General features: G+C 33.0%; 2 protein-coding genes across 10 annotated transcripts; both read right to left on the reverse strand.

Moving 5' to 3' along the window:
* Positions 1 to 221: 221 nt before the first annotated feature.
* On the reverse strand, positions 222 to 5,006 carry LOC137826230 (uncharacterized). Of its 7 annotated transcripts, none has more exons than XR_011083437.1 (8): positions 4,821 to 5,006; positions 4,682 to 4,733; positions 3,215 to 4,080; positions 3,009 to 3,138; positions 2,373 to 2,513; positions 2,178 to 2,292; positions 1,619 to 1,676; positions 222 to 560 (listed from the first exon to the last, which is right to left on the reverse strand). XR_011083437.1 is itself a non-coding variant. In XM_068632120.1 (7 exons), exons 1-6 carry the CDS (start codon positions 4,883 to 4,885, stop codon positions 2,209 to 2,211), a joined length of 1,275 nt encoding a protein of 424 aa, XP_068488221.1. In that variant the 5' UTR covers positions 4,886 to 5,005; the 3' UTR covers positions 222 to 560; positions 2,178 to 2,208. The 7 variants fall into 7 exon arrangements, 2 of the variants coding, with proteins under 2 accessions (XP_068488221.1, XP_068488219.1); XR_011083436.1 differs by having other exon boundaries at positions 2,373 to 2,468; positions 3,009 to 3,120; positions 4,821 to 5,005; XR_011083438.1 differs by having other exon boundaries at positions 3,009 to 3,120; positions 4,821 to 5,005.
* A 1,849-nt stretch (positions 5,007 to 6,855) lies between these two features.
* Positions 6,856 to 11,794, reverse strand: LOC137823937 (autophagy-related protein 13a). 3 transcript variants are annotated; one of them, XM_068629293.1, is made up of 5 exons: positions 11,369 to 11,794; positions 10,979 to 11,070; positions 9,507 to 10,781; positions 9,244 to 9,425; positions 6,856 to 7,564 (listed from the first exon to the last, which is right to left on the reverse strand). In XM_068629293.1, the coding sequence occupies exons 2-5, from the start codon at positions 10,979 to 10,981 to the stop codon at positions 7,252 to 7,254; spliced, it is 1,773 nt and encodes a 590-aa protein (XP_068485394.1). In that variant the 5' UTR covers positions 10,982 to 11,070; positions 11,369 to 11,794; the 3' UTR covers positions 6,856 to 7,251. The 3 variants fall into 3 exon arrangements, with proteins under 3 accessions (XP_068485394.1, XP_068485395.1, XP_068485393.1); XM_068629294.1 differs by having other exon boundaries at positions 10,979 to 11,146; positions 11,369 to 11,483; XM_068629292.1 differs by lacking the exons at positions 10,979 to 11,070; positions 11,369 to 11,794 and having other exon boundaries at positions 9,507 to 10,931.
* Positions 11,795 to 20,040: the final 8,246 nt, after the last annotated feature.

Here is a 20,040-nt window from a genome sequence, read left to right on the forward strand (position 1 = left end):
TAATACAGATCAGTCCAATTTCCAATTATTGAGCACTATTAATTCTATAACATAACATTGATTTCTGCCGAACATCATGTACTAACTATATTTGATTTCAAACTTAATCATTAGTGTTCATAACAGAGAAGAAATTAGCATTGCCATCTGGTTTCCAAACAGAAAACTTGTACTGGCTAAGTGAATGACGTGAATAAAAGCCTGAAAAATCACAAAATAACTAAAGGAAAAATCTCACAGATCGAGAGCCTATACTTTTTGAGTAAAAGGGAAAAATTATATACACCAAAGTAACATTCTATTAAAATTTTCCAAAATAACTAAATGAATCAACATATGCTATCATCAGAATTTTGAGTGTGAAAGCAGAAGCAGTTATGGTAGAGAGGGACCATTATGCCAATATCAATTAAAAAGTCAACTAAGGCTCCAAGAATAAATAGTGAAGACCATGGCCAAGAGGGTGATGCTTGTAGATTGTAGAAACAGTTGCTTCCTTTATTGGCTTCAATTCTGGTTCCATTATTAACCGGTCCTGGCAATATTGCATGTTCAAGCTCCTGAAATGTAACAGCAGGGAAACTGAAATGAGTCATGCAGAATCAAGCAAAGATAATAAACTTTTACTAGGGAAAAAAAGACTTCAATGAATTGAATGATTTAATTAGTTAATAGTGTGAACATAAACGTTGATACAATACAAGTATTATCAGCTGTTAAACAATTGACAGATGAGCTTAATCAAGTACTGCATGGATAAAGTTATATCAGATACAAAAGCCAAAGCAGTAACTTCTTGCAACTTCAGTTCATTTTCTTATCATCTGACACATCTTCAAGCACAGAATATGATCTCATCCTTATTGGTCATAGTCAAGGTTATCAAATCAAGATTTAAATCATGAACAGTCAGCTGTTTTTGAATCATGAATCATAATTTGCATTGCATAGTAAACTTTAGAACTCAATATATTAATTTTAAACTAGAAATAGATAGAGAAACCTAACCATACGTCTCATAAAACAAAATTATTAGTTATATTTAAGTTTGTGAAGGTCCTATTTTAAAAGAATGGAAACAAATTAATGAAACAACTAAACAAAGTGTATGCATTGAATGAGTGACAAATAAAAAATAATAGAATAATCAAATAAGTTTATAAGTGATTATTCAATTCCTTTGCATTTAACAATTAAAACTTTTCAATCTAATCAATGACTCGTGATTCGTATCGATGATACAAAATTGCACCCATTCATGTATGAATTGTAGGATTCAAAGTCATTAGAGATTTATCATATGATAAGAATCAACAAGTAACCAAATAGAATCAAATTTTAAGATTCAAACAGTGAATCATAAGATTCGAATAACTAAATCATAGTTAAAGCGTTATTTCATCTTGACACATTCACGAAAATAAGAATTTCCTTCTCATCCTATATCGTATATGTTGTGAAAATGGATTGCATTTCTGAACCAACCCAGATATGACTAAAAAATGCCACGGAAGTCATTCTAGTAGTAAAAAGTATAGGATGCAAGTCTCAAATCTCTGCACCTAAATGTAAATTCAATAAAACTGCATACAATTGAAACCTCAATTCTTTCCCCTACCTGTTTAGAATCTCACTGCAATTGCAGCCGTCTAAAACCCAAATTTGACGTGTTTCATCTGCATATATGTTAAACCAATATTTCATCAAAAGACTGTGGTTCAAAATTTTACCAGGTAACATTGTTACACTAGTTTGCCCAAGACATTTAGGGAAAGGGGCACATAAAAAAGGCATCGAAAGAGACCATGAAGGAGATATACTTGGTGAATTAAAATCCTGATAAAGGTGGCAACTTTAACAAAATCCTAATAGCAAGCAAGCTTGATATTTCTTTTTCAATAATTTGATTCACATTTTCAAAAGGTGCCATTTGATAATTAAAATTTCCATAGGCATTACTTGCCCAACTCAATAATACAGCAGCAGTATACGTATCAGGTTTATGATGTATGTGCCCAAGACCTCAAGAACAACAAAATATTTATAACGAAGTGGAGATGGGCTTGGCTATGTGGAACAACAATCTGTTTTTTCGTCTCCAGCGTCTTTATTATAACAAAATCAATCAGAAAAAATGACAATAAAAATAGTCATATGATGTGAAATATAGATGGTACCTTGATGTAGCAAGGTCCTTCGTATGGTTCTTTAAAATTCAAGGAAGACACTATCAATAGTCTTGAGTTTCTCCATCTCCTCCTCACTGGCAATTCCAGGATCAACATAACACAACTGAAATAGAAACAATATCATCTAGCCTCATCACATAATGCTGCAGGTTAATTACAAATTGTGGTTAAAAAAAGAAAAACCTGGTATTGTTGTTTCTTTAGTGTGTGCACTCCTCTTTTTAAGAGTTTCTGCCATCCAACTTTCTCCGTAAGAGATCTTTCTAGTGCACCCGTTCTCTATAATGATAAGTCAACATTTGAATGGATGTCATCCCATCATTACTACATAACATGTATATTCCAGATTACTTCTCGTAATAAGCACACACAAAAAAGTGTAGGAAGAAAACATATCTTAACCTACTTCAAATTGCATATCCTCACTTGCTAATCCAAAGAATACAACCGATTAACAGAAAAACTAATTGAAAGGTTCATATATTACGGTAAGGGTTATATTGGACCCTGATACTTGGACACTGCACACACTAAAAACACACTCTTAGCATACAAATAAAATAATATTTTAACTATTTTCATTTTAATTTTTAATTTAAAATATTATAATATTATTATAAAGGATTGTTGAATAGTGTTATTTACTGTGTCCAGCGTTAACAAAACTTTTTTCGGTTATATTATAATTAAAATTCGGTAAGCTTGGTAGTTTGACCTGTTTCAATTGATCAAGAAGCACTTGTAGGATATGCAATAAGAGAGATTACTCGCATACATCTAAATAACCAGAAAATAGAGATTAGCAAGAAAAAATATTACATGACTGGGATCCAGAACCAGGAGATTGTATTGTGGAATTCCAGACCGTTGATGTTTGACTTGAATTCCAACTATTGTTCTTGAATGTCCATCGTGCTGAAAGTACAGTGGCCTATACAAGAAAAGATTTCTAGACTTAAAACATCATAAGAAAACACGATTGTCTGCAAGGTCAGAACATGTGCACCTAAAATGCAGTCACCTACGTTTTCTCACTGATATGAACATGTTTATGATCAAATTGAACTGTGTTTTTATGAGAGAAGTAATTCCACACAAAGTCCATAAGAACTTGGTGACCCTCGTTCAGTTTCTCAGTACTGTATAGTTCTCTATTACCACTACTTTCTTTATCCACGGTGTCACCAATCCGGACAAGAGAAGGACATGACTTTGCATCTTGGCTGCAACTTGTTTGAGCAACACCACGAGACACGTATCTATCCATTGGTCCATAAGTATTTGGTGCTTTCCTCTTCCTTCCATCATTACTTTTCACAGGCTCCTTTACAACACTTGAACCAGGGACAGATAGATAGAGTTTCTCAGATTCCTTAGGACCAAAATCCACTACCCTAGCCCGGAGACCAAAAGAACGCAAAAGAGCAGCACATTCAGTAGCTCCAATCCATTTTTTTGAGCCATAGACAGCATGGTTAAACTGATCAGCGCCAGCTGCATCAAAACCCCTTTCCCAAGCAATCTCAAGCCACCTCTGGAGTGATGGGATGTCAGGAACAAACCCTGAAAGGCCAAACATAGTTTCTTTTGCTTCTGGCCTTTGTGTCATTAAGTGAGAGCTAAGCATTTGAATGTTACGCCAACCACAACCCCATCCAACATCCTGAAACTCAAGGCTCTGGAAATGATCAACATAACATGTCAAAATGCTTCTTGAATTTTCAGCCTCAGACTCCAAACAGTCTCTCAACAAGGCCATCAAACCTCTTTCAACCTTGTGAAACTCTCCCCTTCTTTGCCAATCAACTAAGCAAGAGATATTTTCATCCATTTTCGACACCACATCTCTACCCCTCACTTCTCCACCACCATCAAAATGCAAATCACTAGCCTGAAGAATATGAAACAACACAAATTATGTGTCACTCTTGTCTTGACAAAAAGATGAAAAAGTGGTCCACTTTAGACCATATATGTAAAAGAATTTGGTTCCTTTAAATGTAAAAGATAGTAATAAAACTTACTTCAACAAAAAGTATACTTTCCATTAAAAATAAAAAGATAAAAAATGTACTTTGGACTCCATATGTACGTTCGTATTGATGAATTTGGTCCTTCTCAACTTCAAAAAACAAGATGATTTTTTAGAGAGAAAAGACTAAATTCACATTTTTTTTAAATGTGAAGATCAAATTCACCATAAAATATAAGTAGTTTACACTACACATTTTTCGCTAATAACAACTTATGTTTAAATAAAAGGGTAGCATTTCATAAAAAAAGGGTGGGGGGGCAAAAGATAATAAATAATTGCAATCTAATACAGCAGAAAATGGAAACAAAATCACATAAAAAATGAACCATCACCATTCATAAAACGAACCACTTTCAAAAAGGGTTTAAAAAGAATCAATTTTTATTTTCTGAGTTTCTCAGATAAACCAAAAATGACGGTGAGGTGAAGAGGGAGAACGAGATGGAAAAAGGGGTACCGAAGGAGAATGATAATTGGCCTCGTCGTCGTCGAAATGGGAGTTGGCGTGCCTGCAATTGAAATGAAGCAGTGTCACTGAAGATGTCATGCATCAAAGGGGAAATAAAAGAATGACAGAGGGAGAGAGAGAGAGAGACCATTGGAGTTCAGAGGAAGGAACAGATAAATGACAGAAGGGGCAAGTGGATGAATCCATGTTCATGAAATCATCAAAATTGAAAGAACAACGAACGAGGAAAGAGGTGATGTGAGGTTAATGGAAGCCCCTTCCTTTCAAATGTTAAAGGCGGTAGCTACATTTGTTTGTCTTCCTAATCTACAATTTCTAACTTCTTTTTGTTTTCAAATATTTTCTTAATTTTTAATTCAAATATATTAATAAATCAATAATATTATCTTTATAGGAAAACTTAAAATAACTTTATACTCTCATCCAATTATAAATTGTATTGGAAAAAAAGTGCTTGATGTAGGTAGGTGACCTCTACTCTTGGGCCAATAAAGTGAATCATGTGTTGTGCCCAGTTTTTTCAATAAGCCTGTTGATGAAATAATTAAAATAATTTTTTTATACGTTAGTATAGTATAAGGTTACTGGTAAAGGGTATTTTTGAACCTAGCGGTACATATAGTACATGTGGTGGCTAGGTCAAGTAAATGTTTCTTTTAACCTAAGTATGTGTGTTCTATGGCACATAGCGGTTAAGTTGCATGCATGGTAAATGATAACGTTGCACCATGAGGAGGGTGCCTAGGTAAGACAAAATATCTCCCTGTTGTTGATGGTGCCCTGCTGACAGGTGATTGTTCTGTTATTATTTATGCTCTCATTAGAGATAAAATTCCTTTATGTTGTAGCACCTCGAGAGAAGGTGTCCATAAACAAAATATTTTCATGTTACGTATGCTTTTAGTTGAGATTAGATTCTCATGAGAGAAAGTTGTTACTAGAGATAAACTATAAAATGGACTTGAGACCCTAGGTAAAGGTACATTGCTTTTGAAATTGAAACTGAATAATTCTTAAATTTCAGAAGAGACAGATGGAGCTAGAGCTAGTCACCAGAGTCAACCGACGAGAAAAAAACAATAATATAATATTTTTTAAATCATCTAATTCAAACAAATAAAAGTGGTTGGTAAAATAAGTTATTAAATTTGCTTTCATTTTGTAGAAAAAAATGTTTTATGTAATTCTAATTTTGGCCTTTTAATTAATTCTATCTCCTGTATTTGAAGAAAAAACAATTTTGATAAAACAATGTAGCAATTATAATAAATAGTGCAATATTAAAGGGAGATATATGACATTTTTTTTTATTTAAATCCAATAGTAGAAACAAAGAAAGGTAATGGATTGTAAACTCCCACAATTAAATAATTTAATTCAAGCAAATTCACTCCTATGTTAATTAGAGTTCATTTTGAGAGTAATTTTTTTTAGATGGTTTCATCCCTAAAATATACTCTTTTTTATTTTTTAAAATATTATTAGATTAATTACCATTACATATTTATTTTATGTTAAAACTATTTTTTTGAAATGGGAAAACCCCACTATGGAATGTGTGGACTTGTTATTAAAGTCTTACATAGCAATTATCCACGTGCAAAACGTTTACTAAAAGACAATTTGTTGAAAATAACACTTTACGAAAACAATAGATTTTGATGCCACAGAACAACGTATGGTGTAAGACAATCTTTTACAATAAATCCATATGAAAAAATAATACGATTTGATGCCACAAAACGACGTATGGTGAGGGCGTTGTCCAATAACATCCTTGTCTTGCTTCCAAACATGATCTTGAGATATTTACTATGAAACTTGTGGCTTAAATCTTGCCACGTAGAGATGGATCCTGCTGGTAGCATCTGATTTAAGTTGAAAATTCAAAGGCAAAAAGGGTATAATGATGGGTAAATATTGATTAATAGACATGTTTGGTTTTAGAGAGAATAAGTGTGATCATAAGAAATCTCTATCTTTAATCTCTATTTTTCAGTTCATTTTGGTGATAACTAAATTGAAAATATCTTCCTTGATTTCTTATTTGATGAGATTACTCTACACAGAAATTAAACTTCTTTACTTGTTCTAAGATAATTTCAAAATATTAATCAGCGTATATAATCAAATATTAGTAAAACTGATTAGCAACAATATAATGATAAAGAAAAGTCAATATACATTCAAAGCAGTGTTTGCCTGCATGCATCTTTACAAAGAAATTCAGCAACCTTTTCTTTCAAAACACAGTAGTAACATTCTTTTTCCAGTCTTTGTCATTGCCAAATACAATAGGCATGCAAGTTCCTCATTTCATAACTACAATGTCTATAAAGACTGAGAGCAAATTAGCATAATTTTAGTGATTATAAAAATGGTGTTTCTAGCCAACCAACATTCAGTCAGGATATGTACACAAATCCATTGGATCTTTCTCTTCCCAAAAGAAGTGCTTGTTGTTGTGTATAACTGTAATTGATTAGTACCACTCGTAGTCAGCATCACTCCCTCAACTATTTTATAACCTTGATGATCAACCCAACATTTTAGCATGCTCAAGCTTTATGCTTGTTCAGGATCCTAGTGCCACTCTTGGAAAGAAGAAGGTCTCTCATCTCTCTGTAACCCCTGAGCTCTTCAAGTGCATCTGCTGTCTTTCGTGGCATGAAGAAACCAGAAGCAGTGGCAACTCCTCCATCAAACTCGGCCTTTGGGGAATGGGATGAATAGCAGCTTGGATCTTGGCGCAAGGGAGGCGCTGTCCTGAGCATGTGCACAAGAACACCAACAGCAGCATCTTGTGATTTTTTTCCAATTGGCATTGATGTTGAAGTCATCTCTGCACCACTCTTCCCATCCACATTCTGACTGTTTATGCATAAAATGAACAAAAAGGTTGGGGGCAATAACATAATCAGATGCTGAAACACAAATCATAAGTATTTAAAGAAGCATTAGAAGAGTTGATCGAAATCGTATAGTAATACAGCATTCCCCCCAAACTTCTAACAAGGGCTTAAGTAGAATTGGCAAGGCTTTTTGCCCATACTAATAGAGAATAACCAAATGACCATACCACTGCTAAATATAATCCAACAAGTGATCATCCGTTCCCAAAAGCCAAAAGGATGGCTCAATAATATAAAAAAATGGAACTTTAGGACCATGTTAGTAGCAGGATTATTAATCACATGCAACTACATGTTCCTATAGCATGCCAGCCCTCTATAAGTTGCCAAAGCAGAACCCATCATTATAAATTTTATTGCATAGCAAGCACAGGCAAAGGTAGCAATGCAGAGAGTCACCTCCCCGGTACTAATATATGAAAAAAGTTAATGCAACCACGATTCGACAAGCATTTAGCAAGCGCAAGTTTTTTTGGTAATGAGCAATCCTGAGTTTTAACAAAATCATGTAAAACTGCCTAGTATTTAAAAATGATGACCTGCCATGTTCTGGCAACCAGATGGAAGTCAAGAAATAACTAGCACATAAAAGATTGTGTCAAGCTCTTTAAAAAAGATGGTTTCATATTTAGCAATTAGTAGAGCTCACGCTTACTTGTTCTCAAAATAAACCAGGAGATCCCAACTTTATCCACAGGAGTACAAGCAATAGCTTTTTTTTTTTATGGAAGTGGATGGACAAATAAGCAGAAAAGGTATATCCATCCAGTAATATAAAGAAACCTTTGTGTGCAAAGAAAAGAGTTTTAAGTAATTATATATGTTTCTAAGCTTAATCAGATTACATAAAACAGAGGAATCTACTAGACCGGCAATTAGAAACTTCAGGAGATATAAGGTTGCTTGGTGGTAAAAGTAGTTGGGAGGGAGGGATATTCAAATCCCTCCACTAAATAAACAAAAAGATTAGAAACTTCAGTTATTTTTTCTTCTGGATCCCATCCCACTGTAGGAATTAAGCTCTTTATAACGATGAAGTCCTTTTGGTCTCTGAATTTTCCTTGATGCAAAGGATTGGAGTTTATAGGCTACATAGACCATTTGTTCAAATTAACATGGACATACAAAATAAATCTATGATGCCCCCATATATGAACTTCTCTATTAATTAATTAAATCTTAGTATAAAAGCTATCAGAATCTCAGAAATAATGATTAGGAAACATATCTACGAAATTCCGCATAACAAATCCATTATATCAAAATAATGCTTGGTCTTTTTCTTATTCATTAGCACTCCGTGGAATAATAACAGGGTCTTTGTCCATCAAATACATATGTCTAGAACCTCGTTGGCATTTAAAAATATCAGTCCTGAAAATGCAGAACTTCTTTTACCATTCTGTACATGTAAGCAGATTAAACTAATTTCTAATGTGGCACAAATAACACATCAATTATAATCTTTAACAACCAAGAATGGTTTAAAAATTACGGATTGATTAAGGGAGGCTTTTAGCTGAAATTATCATTGAGGAAGGAAGGAGCTTTGCTAAAAGTATAACACTGTTCATATTGTCCACTTATAAATACCCACTCCACGAATTTAGTTGTGAGTGACAAAGTTTATCAAAGTACCTGTATTGAACATCTGGTGCATCAACATCATCAACATCAAAAGGACACGAAAAGTCGCCATCATCCAACTCATCCTGAAATGATAATCTACTTGAGGTTCTTGAAAATCCAATGCGTGGTGAGCCACTTGAGGATAACAATCCTGAGAACCTCCCTGAATCATCCTTGCTATCTCTGACAAACTATGCAGCAAATACAAGGCTTATCAAACAGATAAAAGACATCTGAGTTTAACTACAGTAGAAATGAAGGAACAGGGTTACCTTTTGACCAGTCCTTGAAGCTTCTAATTTCCTGAGTGACTTGATTCCAGATGGAGACTCATGGGATGAACCATCATTCCTTCTGGGAGATAAAGGAGGCAGAGAATTTCGACTAGGATCTGAAAAATTAGAAGAAAGATTACTAGTGCTTTTGCCTATTACTGAATGAGGTATAGTTACAGGGGCAGTTCCAGGGCGCATGTGAGTTTGCATTGGATTGATAGGACACAAGTATGTAGGTGGCGATGGAGATGGTGAAGATGAGAATGGAGGAGAAAGTTGATACTCATCATAACTAGTAGATCTTTGCTGATTCAGTATTCGATGGTTGGGTAATCTGATGCCATAATTATCAATAGGTGGGGATGGATAGTCATAGGGCTTGGAAGAACCTCGATACACTGGTGGGGAGCCAACATAAGGATGGTTCAGTACAAAAGGAGCTGCTCTATGGAAGCCACTAGTCCAGCTGTGAGGACGATCAAGTGGTGAAGAAGATGGTGGTGCTATCCCTCTTAGTGGAAAGGAAGTGGGCCGAACACCCTTATCCGAGACGGGGAAAGACCTCAAAGGGTCAGTATTGGGGCTTCCAACATAATCAGTAATTATTTTGGTTGGCAATGAAGCTGAACACTCAAGGCTGAACTCAGATAGTGCAGTTCGGAAGGTCACAGATACACAAAGGCGACCAGGAAGAGCCTCAATAGGAGTGAAATTATGTTCTTCCATCATTCCCCCTTCTGCCCTAGAGAAAGGATCACTAAATGAAGAGACCTTGTAAACAATATCAAAATTACAACTATGACTACATGTGCTTAACTGCCTAAATATCTTTTGCGCAGGGAGAAGCCTCATTTGAGAATAAAGAGCTCGGAAAAGTACTATTGACTTCTGGTATGTCTTCTTGTAAGAGCTAGTAATGTCACCTGTTTGAGGAGCCACCACACGGGGACAATCATACTGAACAACCCACCTCTCTATGACTGTCTCAACAGAAGAACCAGCCACATCATGAACTAGTATAATGTCAATTATCATTGGATCCATTAAATTCCTGTGCCAGAAGTTCAAGTTATCCAGAGCAGAAGGCCTATCACCTAATGCCAAGTTAAACCACTTGTCACTCCTCCTCACACGAGAACCCATGGACAAGTCACCACTTCTATCATGGGGGCGTAACAAAGGCACCCTTGAGTCCAAAATTATGTGCAAGCACTTCAGAAGAAATTGATAAACAATTTGTTCCAACTTGCCCAATTCAGGCTGCATGTTGTTCTGCAAATCCATCCTACCGTTAAGTAAAAAATTGAATTCCAAATCAAATACCCCCTCTACCCAAGAACATATTTTTTCCACAAAAGGATTCTTTCCAAGAAAATTCCACTACTTGTCAAACACACTTCGCCCTCCCTCTCTCTCTCTCTCTCTCTTCAAATAGAAAATTCCACAAACACATGAGATAAAGAACAAACCATCTAACCCGCACAGCATCACCTAGTGTTCACCACCAGAGAAAACGAACCCCACCAGCATCAACCAAGCAAAGCCGGAATCGTGGATCACTCTGATAATGCAAAAACAACAATCAGCAAGCATGTCCGCACAGTAACATGCCAACGTCATCAACAAGCAAATTCCAACTACAATGCAGATATACACAGCCCCATGAAAGAAAAATCAATTGGATACACAGATCACACGGGGTTTTCAAGTAATCAACAACAAAACAATACACCTTAATTTTCCAAAAAACAAAACACCATCACCGCAACATGAACACGGGGATCTAGGAATAAAAAACAAATCTTTATCATGTGGGTAGCAACAGAAAACTCCAGAGAGGGAAAAAGCGAAGCACTCACATATTAGGAGAAGAGGAGACGAAGAAGCGGGTGATGGGTATGGTGGCATTTGAAGAGAGACGCCATTGGAGAAGGAAAGGTTGCGTAGAAAGACACAGTGCCGTAGCGTTCTCTCTCTTCAACTCCTAATTATTAATTACTATTGGTATCATTAATTAGATTAGATCCATAATAATAATTATTAAGATAAATATATTTATACAAATGTTGTGTATTTTAATAGATCATGTTTGAAAATGGAGTGAGGATAAGTTAGTAGTAGTAGTTAAAGGTGAAGGATGATGATGATGATTATTAGATAAATGTTGAAAATTGTAGGCACAAAGATAAGAAAGAGGTTTGTTTCTTAACCTCAGGTTCCCTATGTTCTCTGTCTCAATTGGCCAATTTTTATGATCCAAAAACCAAATTCTCTGATTGATTGGTGTCTTTCATTTTTATTTCCTTTTCCAAAAAATAGGACTGATTCTGGTTGGTGGACTGATGGTACAGACTCTACCTTGCAGAGTCACAACAAAACTGGCTTTCATATTATTATTTTTTTCCTATGGTTTTGGGTAAAATTAAGATCTGCAAAATCATATCTATGTATAATACTTTCTGCATAAAAGGCAGAACAGTGAATTTCATCTCCCAAAAATATGTCATTTTGCATTAATTATTAAATTTAAATTAATTAATTAATAGTTCTGAATATAATTTTTGTATATATATATATATATGTGTGTATGAGGCTTTTTGAGAAAATAATGTCCTTATAAATGGGAAAAATAAATTTTATAAATGCACAGTAAATAAAATTAGCTGATACGGAAAGCCATTGTTTCAACTACACGGTTTTAGAGAAGGGATCTTAAAACATTTTCAAGCAAAATTGTAATTAAAATTCTAAATTTAAAATCTGAATCTCGTAAACAAAACTCTTAAAAAAAATTATTTTAATACCTAAAAGATTAAGAATGCAAAAATATTTCAATCTTAATATGATGTTTTACATTTTTTAATTATAAAAAAATATAAATAAAAATTAGAAAAGTGTAGATTTTACATAACTTTTGTATTTAAGAAAAAGTTAGAAGAATATCTTAAAAAACTGATAAAACAAAATTTGAAAATAAGATTTAATAATAAAAATTTCGTAAGATTATATTAATTACACTTTTCTTTTATCTCTTGTTATATAGGAGAATCACATTTTTTTTCCTAAAAGAAAAACTTGCATACATATTTTATCTCCTCCTAGTACGTAGTGCCTTCCTCCATAACAGACATGAAGTTGACCTTTTTGTCAATTTCTCTTCTGGTATCAGTTGAATAATCTTGAAATTGAATAAAATAATAAAAATATTAAATTATCAGGAAACAAACATTCATTAAAACAAAAATGGTAAATAATGAAAAAAATACAGTCATCATTGACAAAGTCTTCTTTATGTAAATTATAAACTAGTTTAGTAATGGAATTTTCAATAACAAAAATTAAGTAATTGAAAACTAATCCCTATTATTAGAAAAATGATAAAAAAAATTATTAAATTTAGTAACTAAAAAAATTAGTTACTATAAGGGATTAATATAATTTAGTGATCAAATTTTCAGTCACAGTCGATCACTAAAATTGCTCATTAAATCGGTTATTAGTTTTAGTTTCTAATTAATTATTAAATTGGTCATAACAAATTTTATTAATAATTTTGATTAAAAAAAATACTATGTATGAATTGTAATAGTAAAAGAAAACTACAATGTGTGTACTGTAGTAGTAAAAGAAAACTGTAATTTAAGAAGAGTTCTCAAGTTATTTTTTTTAGTAGATGTCAGAGTATAGTCTTTCTTATAAGCCAATAGATTTCCCTACATGTAAGTCCATTTAAAAGATTAGTATAAGCATATTAAAATTAAATAAAAATATTAGAATAAATAAAATATTTTTGGAATATCATAAGTTTTCTTTATTTGTGTAATATTGTTTATAAGAAAAAAATTGGTTTGACATTTTCCTAGTTCAAACATCAAAATAGTCACTTAAATGATTTAACTTATCGTTTAAGCGTCTAATTGGGAGATAAAGTAAACAAACTCTCAAAAAAGAGAGAATTGTTACTACTTTTATTTTGTGAGTAATCATCGGTCGCCTAAACCACCAAAACTCAAACGGAGAGGATGTCTCGGATCATGATAGGTCCCATCCTAAAACCGGGGATGCCAAGGAATTCACATGTTGTTATGCAAGTCAAGGGTTCATAGTCACTTTAGTTACGACTTCTATTGATGATCTTCATGTGAAGGTTTATGCTCTTGTGGATGTACCAACCTCGTTGCGTCTTACCGGTTAAATCACCTGCATATTCTAAAGCACCAATTAAGACTCCAATTGATGGTCATCATGTGGAGGTCTCTACTATTGTGACTGTACCATCTTCGTCGCCACATACCTCCCCTCGGAAGGCTAAATCTCTTGGGGATGTTAAAGCACTATCGTTGGTCCTGCAAAATCACTTTTCCTCTCTTGATGGTTTGGAAACTACAAATGTTGTTTCAAAATTTTGGACTGATCCTAATGAGATAGAGAAGGATGCTAGTGATACTAGGGAGCAAATAGTTTGCACTAAAAGAAAATCAGGGAGACCACTTAAGGGGACTGGTAAATCCAAACAAACTGCTAAGGCAGTTCTTTCTACAATGTCACAATGAAGGTCTCTTTATTTTTCTGGAATGTTAGAGGATTGGGAAACCACAAAACTGTGGAGATGTTGATTAGTTTACTTAAACTACGTAAACCCCTCCTGATTTTTCTTGTTGAACCTATGATGTTGTACACTGATGTTTTCGACGTCCTTTTCAAATATGTTAATATGCATTTGGTGGCTACGTCTCCAATTGTTAATAAAACTACTAAGCTTTGGTGTTTGTCGATTCTTAATCTTGTCCAAAATTTCTTGGTCAATGATCAATTTATTTATATAACTTGCTTTTTGCATGATAAATGTTTTAGCTTTGTCGGTGTTTATGGTACTAACACATACTTGGCTAAACAGTTTTTGTGGAGGGATTAATTTCTTCACAAGGCCTTGGTGTATTCGAGGAGATTTTAATGTTGTGCTCTCGGCGGATGACTGTAAAGGGGAGTGGCTCCTAATCAGGTTTCTTGTAATCAATTCCTTGATTGGATTAATACTAATGATCTTTCTTGTATGCCTTTTACTGAATCTTGTTATACTTCGTGTAATGGAAGAAGAAGGTTGCATAAAATTCATAAAACACTGGATAGGGCTTTATGTAATGGAGTGTGTCTGGATGAATGAGATTTTTGTACTTATCAAGTTCTTGTTAAAAATTGTTCTGATCATTCCCCTATTTTTGCTAGTCTTGCTAGTAATTCTTTGAGGAAGGTTAACAATTTTCGTTTCTTTTTTATGTGGCTTCAGGACACTTCATGTCTAAAGCTTATTCATGATTCTTGGGTTAATAAGGTTGTTGGTTGTCCTATGTTTATTTTGCAACATAAGTTAAAAATGTTGAAAATTGAGCTTCGAGACTAGAATAAAAATTCTTTTGGTAATGTTCACAATGCATTTTTTCTTCAGCAAGGTCTCCTCCTTGGTATTCAACAAAACTTAGAGACTGTTAGTTTGTCTGATATTGATGAGCTTCTCTGTCAAGAAAAGATTGCTAAGGAGGAGCTTGATCATGCTTTTCACTGTCAATATTTGTTTTGGAAAGAAAGGGCTAAGATGTTATGGTTCAAAGATGGAGATCGAAATACTACTTTTTCCATATTGTGGTCAAAAGGAGAAATAATTCTAGTGGGATTCATTTTCTACGGATTAATAATGAGGTTACCGAGGATCCTAAACTCATTGAGGATCATATTTTGGACTTTTATAAAAATATTTATGTTGATTCTATTTCTAATGCTCCGGATACAAGTAATATGGAAGATTTTATTGGTTCTTATATTCTTGAGCTAGTTTCCTTTTAGGAGAATATGATGTTGATTAAATGTCCTGATTTTTTGAAAATCAAGACTATTGTTTTTAATCTTAATGGTGATAGTGCTTCTGATCCTTATGGTTTTGGTGGTGTTTTCTATCATTCTTGTTGGGACATTATTGGGACAAATGTTTGCAATGTTGTTCAATAATTTTTTAAACAAAATTGGGTTCTCCCTAGAATGAACAGTAATGTGGTATCTCTTATTCCTAAGATTCAGGATGCTGACTCCATTAAAAATTACAGGCCAATTGTTGTTGCTAATATCAAATTTAAGATTATTTTCAAGATATTGGCGGATAGGCTTGCACTTGTAGCTGCTAGAATCATTTCTCCTAATCAATATGCGTTTGTACAAGGTAGACAGATTCAGGATTGCATTGGTATTGCTTCTGAAGCTATTAACATGCTTTTTAAAAAGGTTAGAGGAGGTAATGTGGCTTACAAAGTTGATCTTCATAAAGCCTTTGACTCTTTGAGTTGGAAGTTCTTATTATTAGTTTTGACATGCTTTGGTTTTCACCCCTCGTTTGCCGGTTGGATTAGTAGAATTCTCCATTCAGCTATGCTTTTTATTAGAATAAATGGCAGTTCGATGGGTTTTTTTCCTTGCAATAGAGGTGTCAAACAAAGTTGTCTCCTTTACTTTTTTGTCTTGCAGAGGAAGTTCTTAGTAGAGGTATCTCTAAGCTTGTGAATGATAAGAAAATTTTACATATGACTAGTCCGCAAAGTTATCTCACTCCCTCTCATATTTTATATGTTGATGACATTTTTTTTTTCTGTAGGGGGATATTAAGTCTCTTGGAAATTTGAGTATTTTTCTTAAAACATATGGTGATTTTTTTGGTCAATATTTTAATAACTCTAAAAGTAGTTTTTTCACCATGGATAATTCTGCAAGATTTGTCACCAAAATTCAAAGTATTCTTTCTTGTAGTCATGGTTGTTTGCCTTTCAATTATTTAGGAATGCCTATCTTTGTTGGTGCTCCAAAGTGTCGATTTCTTCAACCTTTGGTTGATAAAGTCAAATTGAAGCTAACATCTTGGAAAGGTAAATCTCTTAGCATGATGGGTCGAATTCAGTTGGTCAATACGATGATTACTGGATTTCTAGCTTATAGCTTTAATATGTATAAATGACCTATTTCACTTCTTAACCAAGTTGAGTAGTGGTGTCGAAATTTTATTTGAACTGGTGATATTCTGAAAAAAAATGCATAGTCACCGTGTATTGAGATACGATTTGTTCTCCTCTTAAGAATGGAGGTTTGAAGATTATTAATCTTCGTCATGAAAATAATGCATATCTTCTTAAGCTTGCTTGGAACTTTGCTTATAGTAACAAACCTTGGTCTTTGCTCTTGAAAGCCAGGGTTCTTAAATCAAAATACGAGTTTAGAATGATTTATAGATCCTCATCTCTTTGGCCTGGAATTAAGCAATTTTATTCTACTATACTTGATTATACTTCTTGAACTGTTGGTACATGTTCTTTTATTAATTTCTGGAATGATAAATGGTGTTCTACTACTTCTTTAGCAAATATTGCAGGGTTATCTAATGGTGCTAGCATTCCGGATACAATCTCTCAGTTTTGGACAGGTTGTGACTAGAATATTCCCTTATCTTTATAGTAGATGCCTCATTTTTTTAATCATATCATGGTTAGGGAGGAACATGATATTCCTAATTGGATTATAGATGAGTCTGGTTGTTTCACTCTTAAATCGACTAAGACTTTTTTCTTGGAACCAGGAGTTCCCTATGGTTGGGGTAAATTCATTTGGTCTTCATCTATTCTGCCTTCCAAAACTCTAGTACTCTGGAAATTTTTTCATGAGCGATTTCCTACAGACCAACATATTCAAAATAAAAGTTTGCATATATGTTTTATGTATACGCTTTGTGAAAAGCATGAGGAATCTATTCAACATTTATTTTTTGAATGTTCTAATGTTTTGCATATTTGGAGTTGGGTTCAACAGATTTTCCTTACTTCTCATTTCTCTAATAAGAATGATCTTCTTTCTTTTATTAAGAGTGATGGTAGTCCTTTGATTAAGCTTGTTGTGATAACTTTTTCTATTTGGATAATATGGCGTATGAGGAATTATGCTAGATTTCAGGATAAGATTGAGGTTTCTAAGGCTATTTTGGTAATTAAATATTTAACTTGTCTAGTAGGAAATTCGTCTAAAGCTTCAATGAAGAATGACATGTTGGATTTCAATGTGATTAAGTTTTTTAGTATTAATACTCGTCGTGGTAAAGTTCTTCGTCCTTTTCCTATTAGATGGGAGTTTCCTTCACTAGGTTGGGTTAAAATTAACACTGATGGAGTTGCTAAGGGGTATCCTAGTCTTGCAACTTGTGGAAGTATTTTACGTGGGAGTATGAGGGAGTTTATTGGTGTTTTCTCTGTACTTCTTGAAGTTCAGACTGCTATGGTTGTTGAGTTTTATGGAGTCATACATGATGTGGAGGAAGCTCAAAAGATGGGGCTTACTAATGTTTGTCTTGAATGTGATTCTGTCTTGGTTTGTGTTGCGTTTACTGCTAGGACCAACATTTCATGGATGCTTCATAATCGATGAAATATTTGTCTTAATTACTGTGGGAAAATCAAGTTTAAAATTACTTATATTTTCCGTGAAGGGAATGCGTATGCATTTAAGATTTATCCATAGAGAATCATTTCATTGGTATAATAGGCTTCCATCTAGTTTGTTCTTAGAATTTTTTATGAATAGGTATAGTCTACCCATGTATCGTTTTTGTTAACATATGAGTTTTGGTTTAGTCCCCCCATATTTTTTGTATTTTCTTTCTTTTTTTCTTTTTTAAATAATATTTTTTCATGTAATGGCATATGATTGTTGTTACTTGAGGTGCCAGTCTAGTTGATATGTCAAGTTGCAAGTGATGCCTAACATGAAAGCTTTTATATATAAGAAAAGGAGAGAATATTATTACTTATCTCTTACTCGAACTACCACTTTAGTATTTAAGTTTTGAAGAGCACTTGAACCACCAAGTAGACATGGGTGCAATGAAACTTTGTATCAACATTAGATGTCACCACTTGAGTGACAAACTTATTGCTTGAGTGAGATATACTGAAAATTATCACTTAAAATTTTTATATAATTGAACCAAAACTAACTCTTACTAAACTCTTACTAAAACAATCATTCTTAAACTTTAACTCAAAATGTACCTATTTTTCTAGTTGATTCAATCTTTAAATTATATTGGAGCTAAACATCCAACATAAAAAAAAAAAAGCAAACATTTCCACAATCATTTATATAAAAGACAATTATGTCTAAACTAAAATCAACAACAACATCTTCATTTTTCTAACCTAGGGTTTTACTCATCAATACAAGTTTAACTATATTAAAATAGTTTTCCTTACTTTCAAATTTTGTACTCTTCAAGAAAACACCCATAAAATTGGATAAAAGTTAGAGAAGTCTTAATTTACTTAAAAAAAAATTCTAAAATCAACCACATTACTACGGACCTAAACTAGCAAAAATGTTCTTAAGATTGGATCCACATGCAAGGAACTAATCATTCACATGCAAAAGAAAACATAAACATTAGCTAGAGATAGATTAACTAGAGATAGGAGACTTAAAACAAAAATGTAATAAAGTCAATTTGTCTTAAACTTTGCTACATTCTAGCTAATGTATTTTAAAAAAGAAAGGAACGTAAATCACTTCTAGAACCTATAGAGAAGTTAGAGGTTTTCTAAGTTTAAAGAGATAAAATGTTTCAAAGAAATGAAGAATGATTTTGTTTTAATATATATATTCTTTGGTGAGACTAATTGAAAGATGCTTTGATTGATTAAAGATGTTGTCAATACCAATTTAAAATGACTATAATCAATGATGTTTAACATGAAAACTTTTATTTAAAAAAATGTTATAAATGAAGTTGCTATAAATACTAAATTGAAAAAAATATGTGTTTCACTATTAAAAAAACATCTCTGAAGCAATCATAATAACTTGTGGATTGACCATTTTGACCCAACCTCATTCAATATTTCTTCGTAATTTAGACTTAAATTTTATTTTTTAAATTTATCTTTAAAAGATATATAAATTATTTCTTTAATTTATTGTGTTTAAATAATGTTATATGATGAATGTGATTGATTTTGATGAATTGCTTGTTGTATTATGTGAAAACTAGTAATTAATAGGGATGTACTACTGAATTGGTGAAGTACATTAAGTTGGTGGATTCGATATGAAATATTTATGATAATCCAAAATTATATAAATTAATGTATTGAGTGGTGAAATGTAATGGAGATTTTCTGTCATCTAGTGGAAGATGATACTAAATATTATAAAAAGTCACATTTTAAATGATGATTAACAAATGAAATTGATATTATAAGGATATGATTGTGAAATAGATTAAATAGATATACCAAGTGTTATTATCCTAGTTTATAACTTAAGTAGTATAATATATTATGTATGTTGATTTGATTTTTCGAAGATTGAGAGAGGAAGTGTATTGTTTAAATGTTTATTTGAGATAATTAATATGAAATATTTTTAATGCTTCTCTTGTAATTATGTTGACAGTGTTTTAGTCAGTTTTAGAGAGAAATATTTTATCTTTAATACACACAAATGTATATGTAAT

Source organism: Phaseolus vulgaris, chromosome 8, assembly GCF_000499845.2.
Source record: "Phaseolus vulgaris cultivar G19833 chromosome 8, P. vulgaris v2.0, whole genome shotgun sequence".
NCBI lineage: Eukaryota > Viridiplantae > Streptophyta > Magnoliopsida > Fabales > Fabaceae > Phaseolus > Phaseolus vulgaris.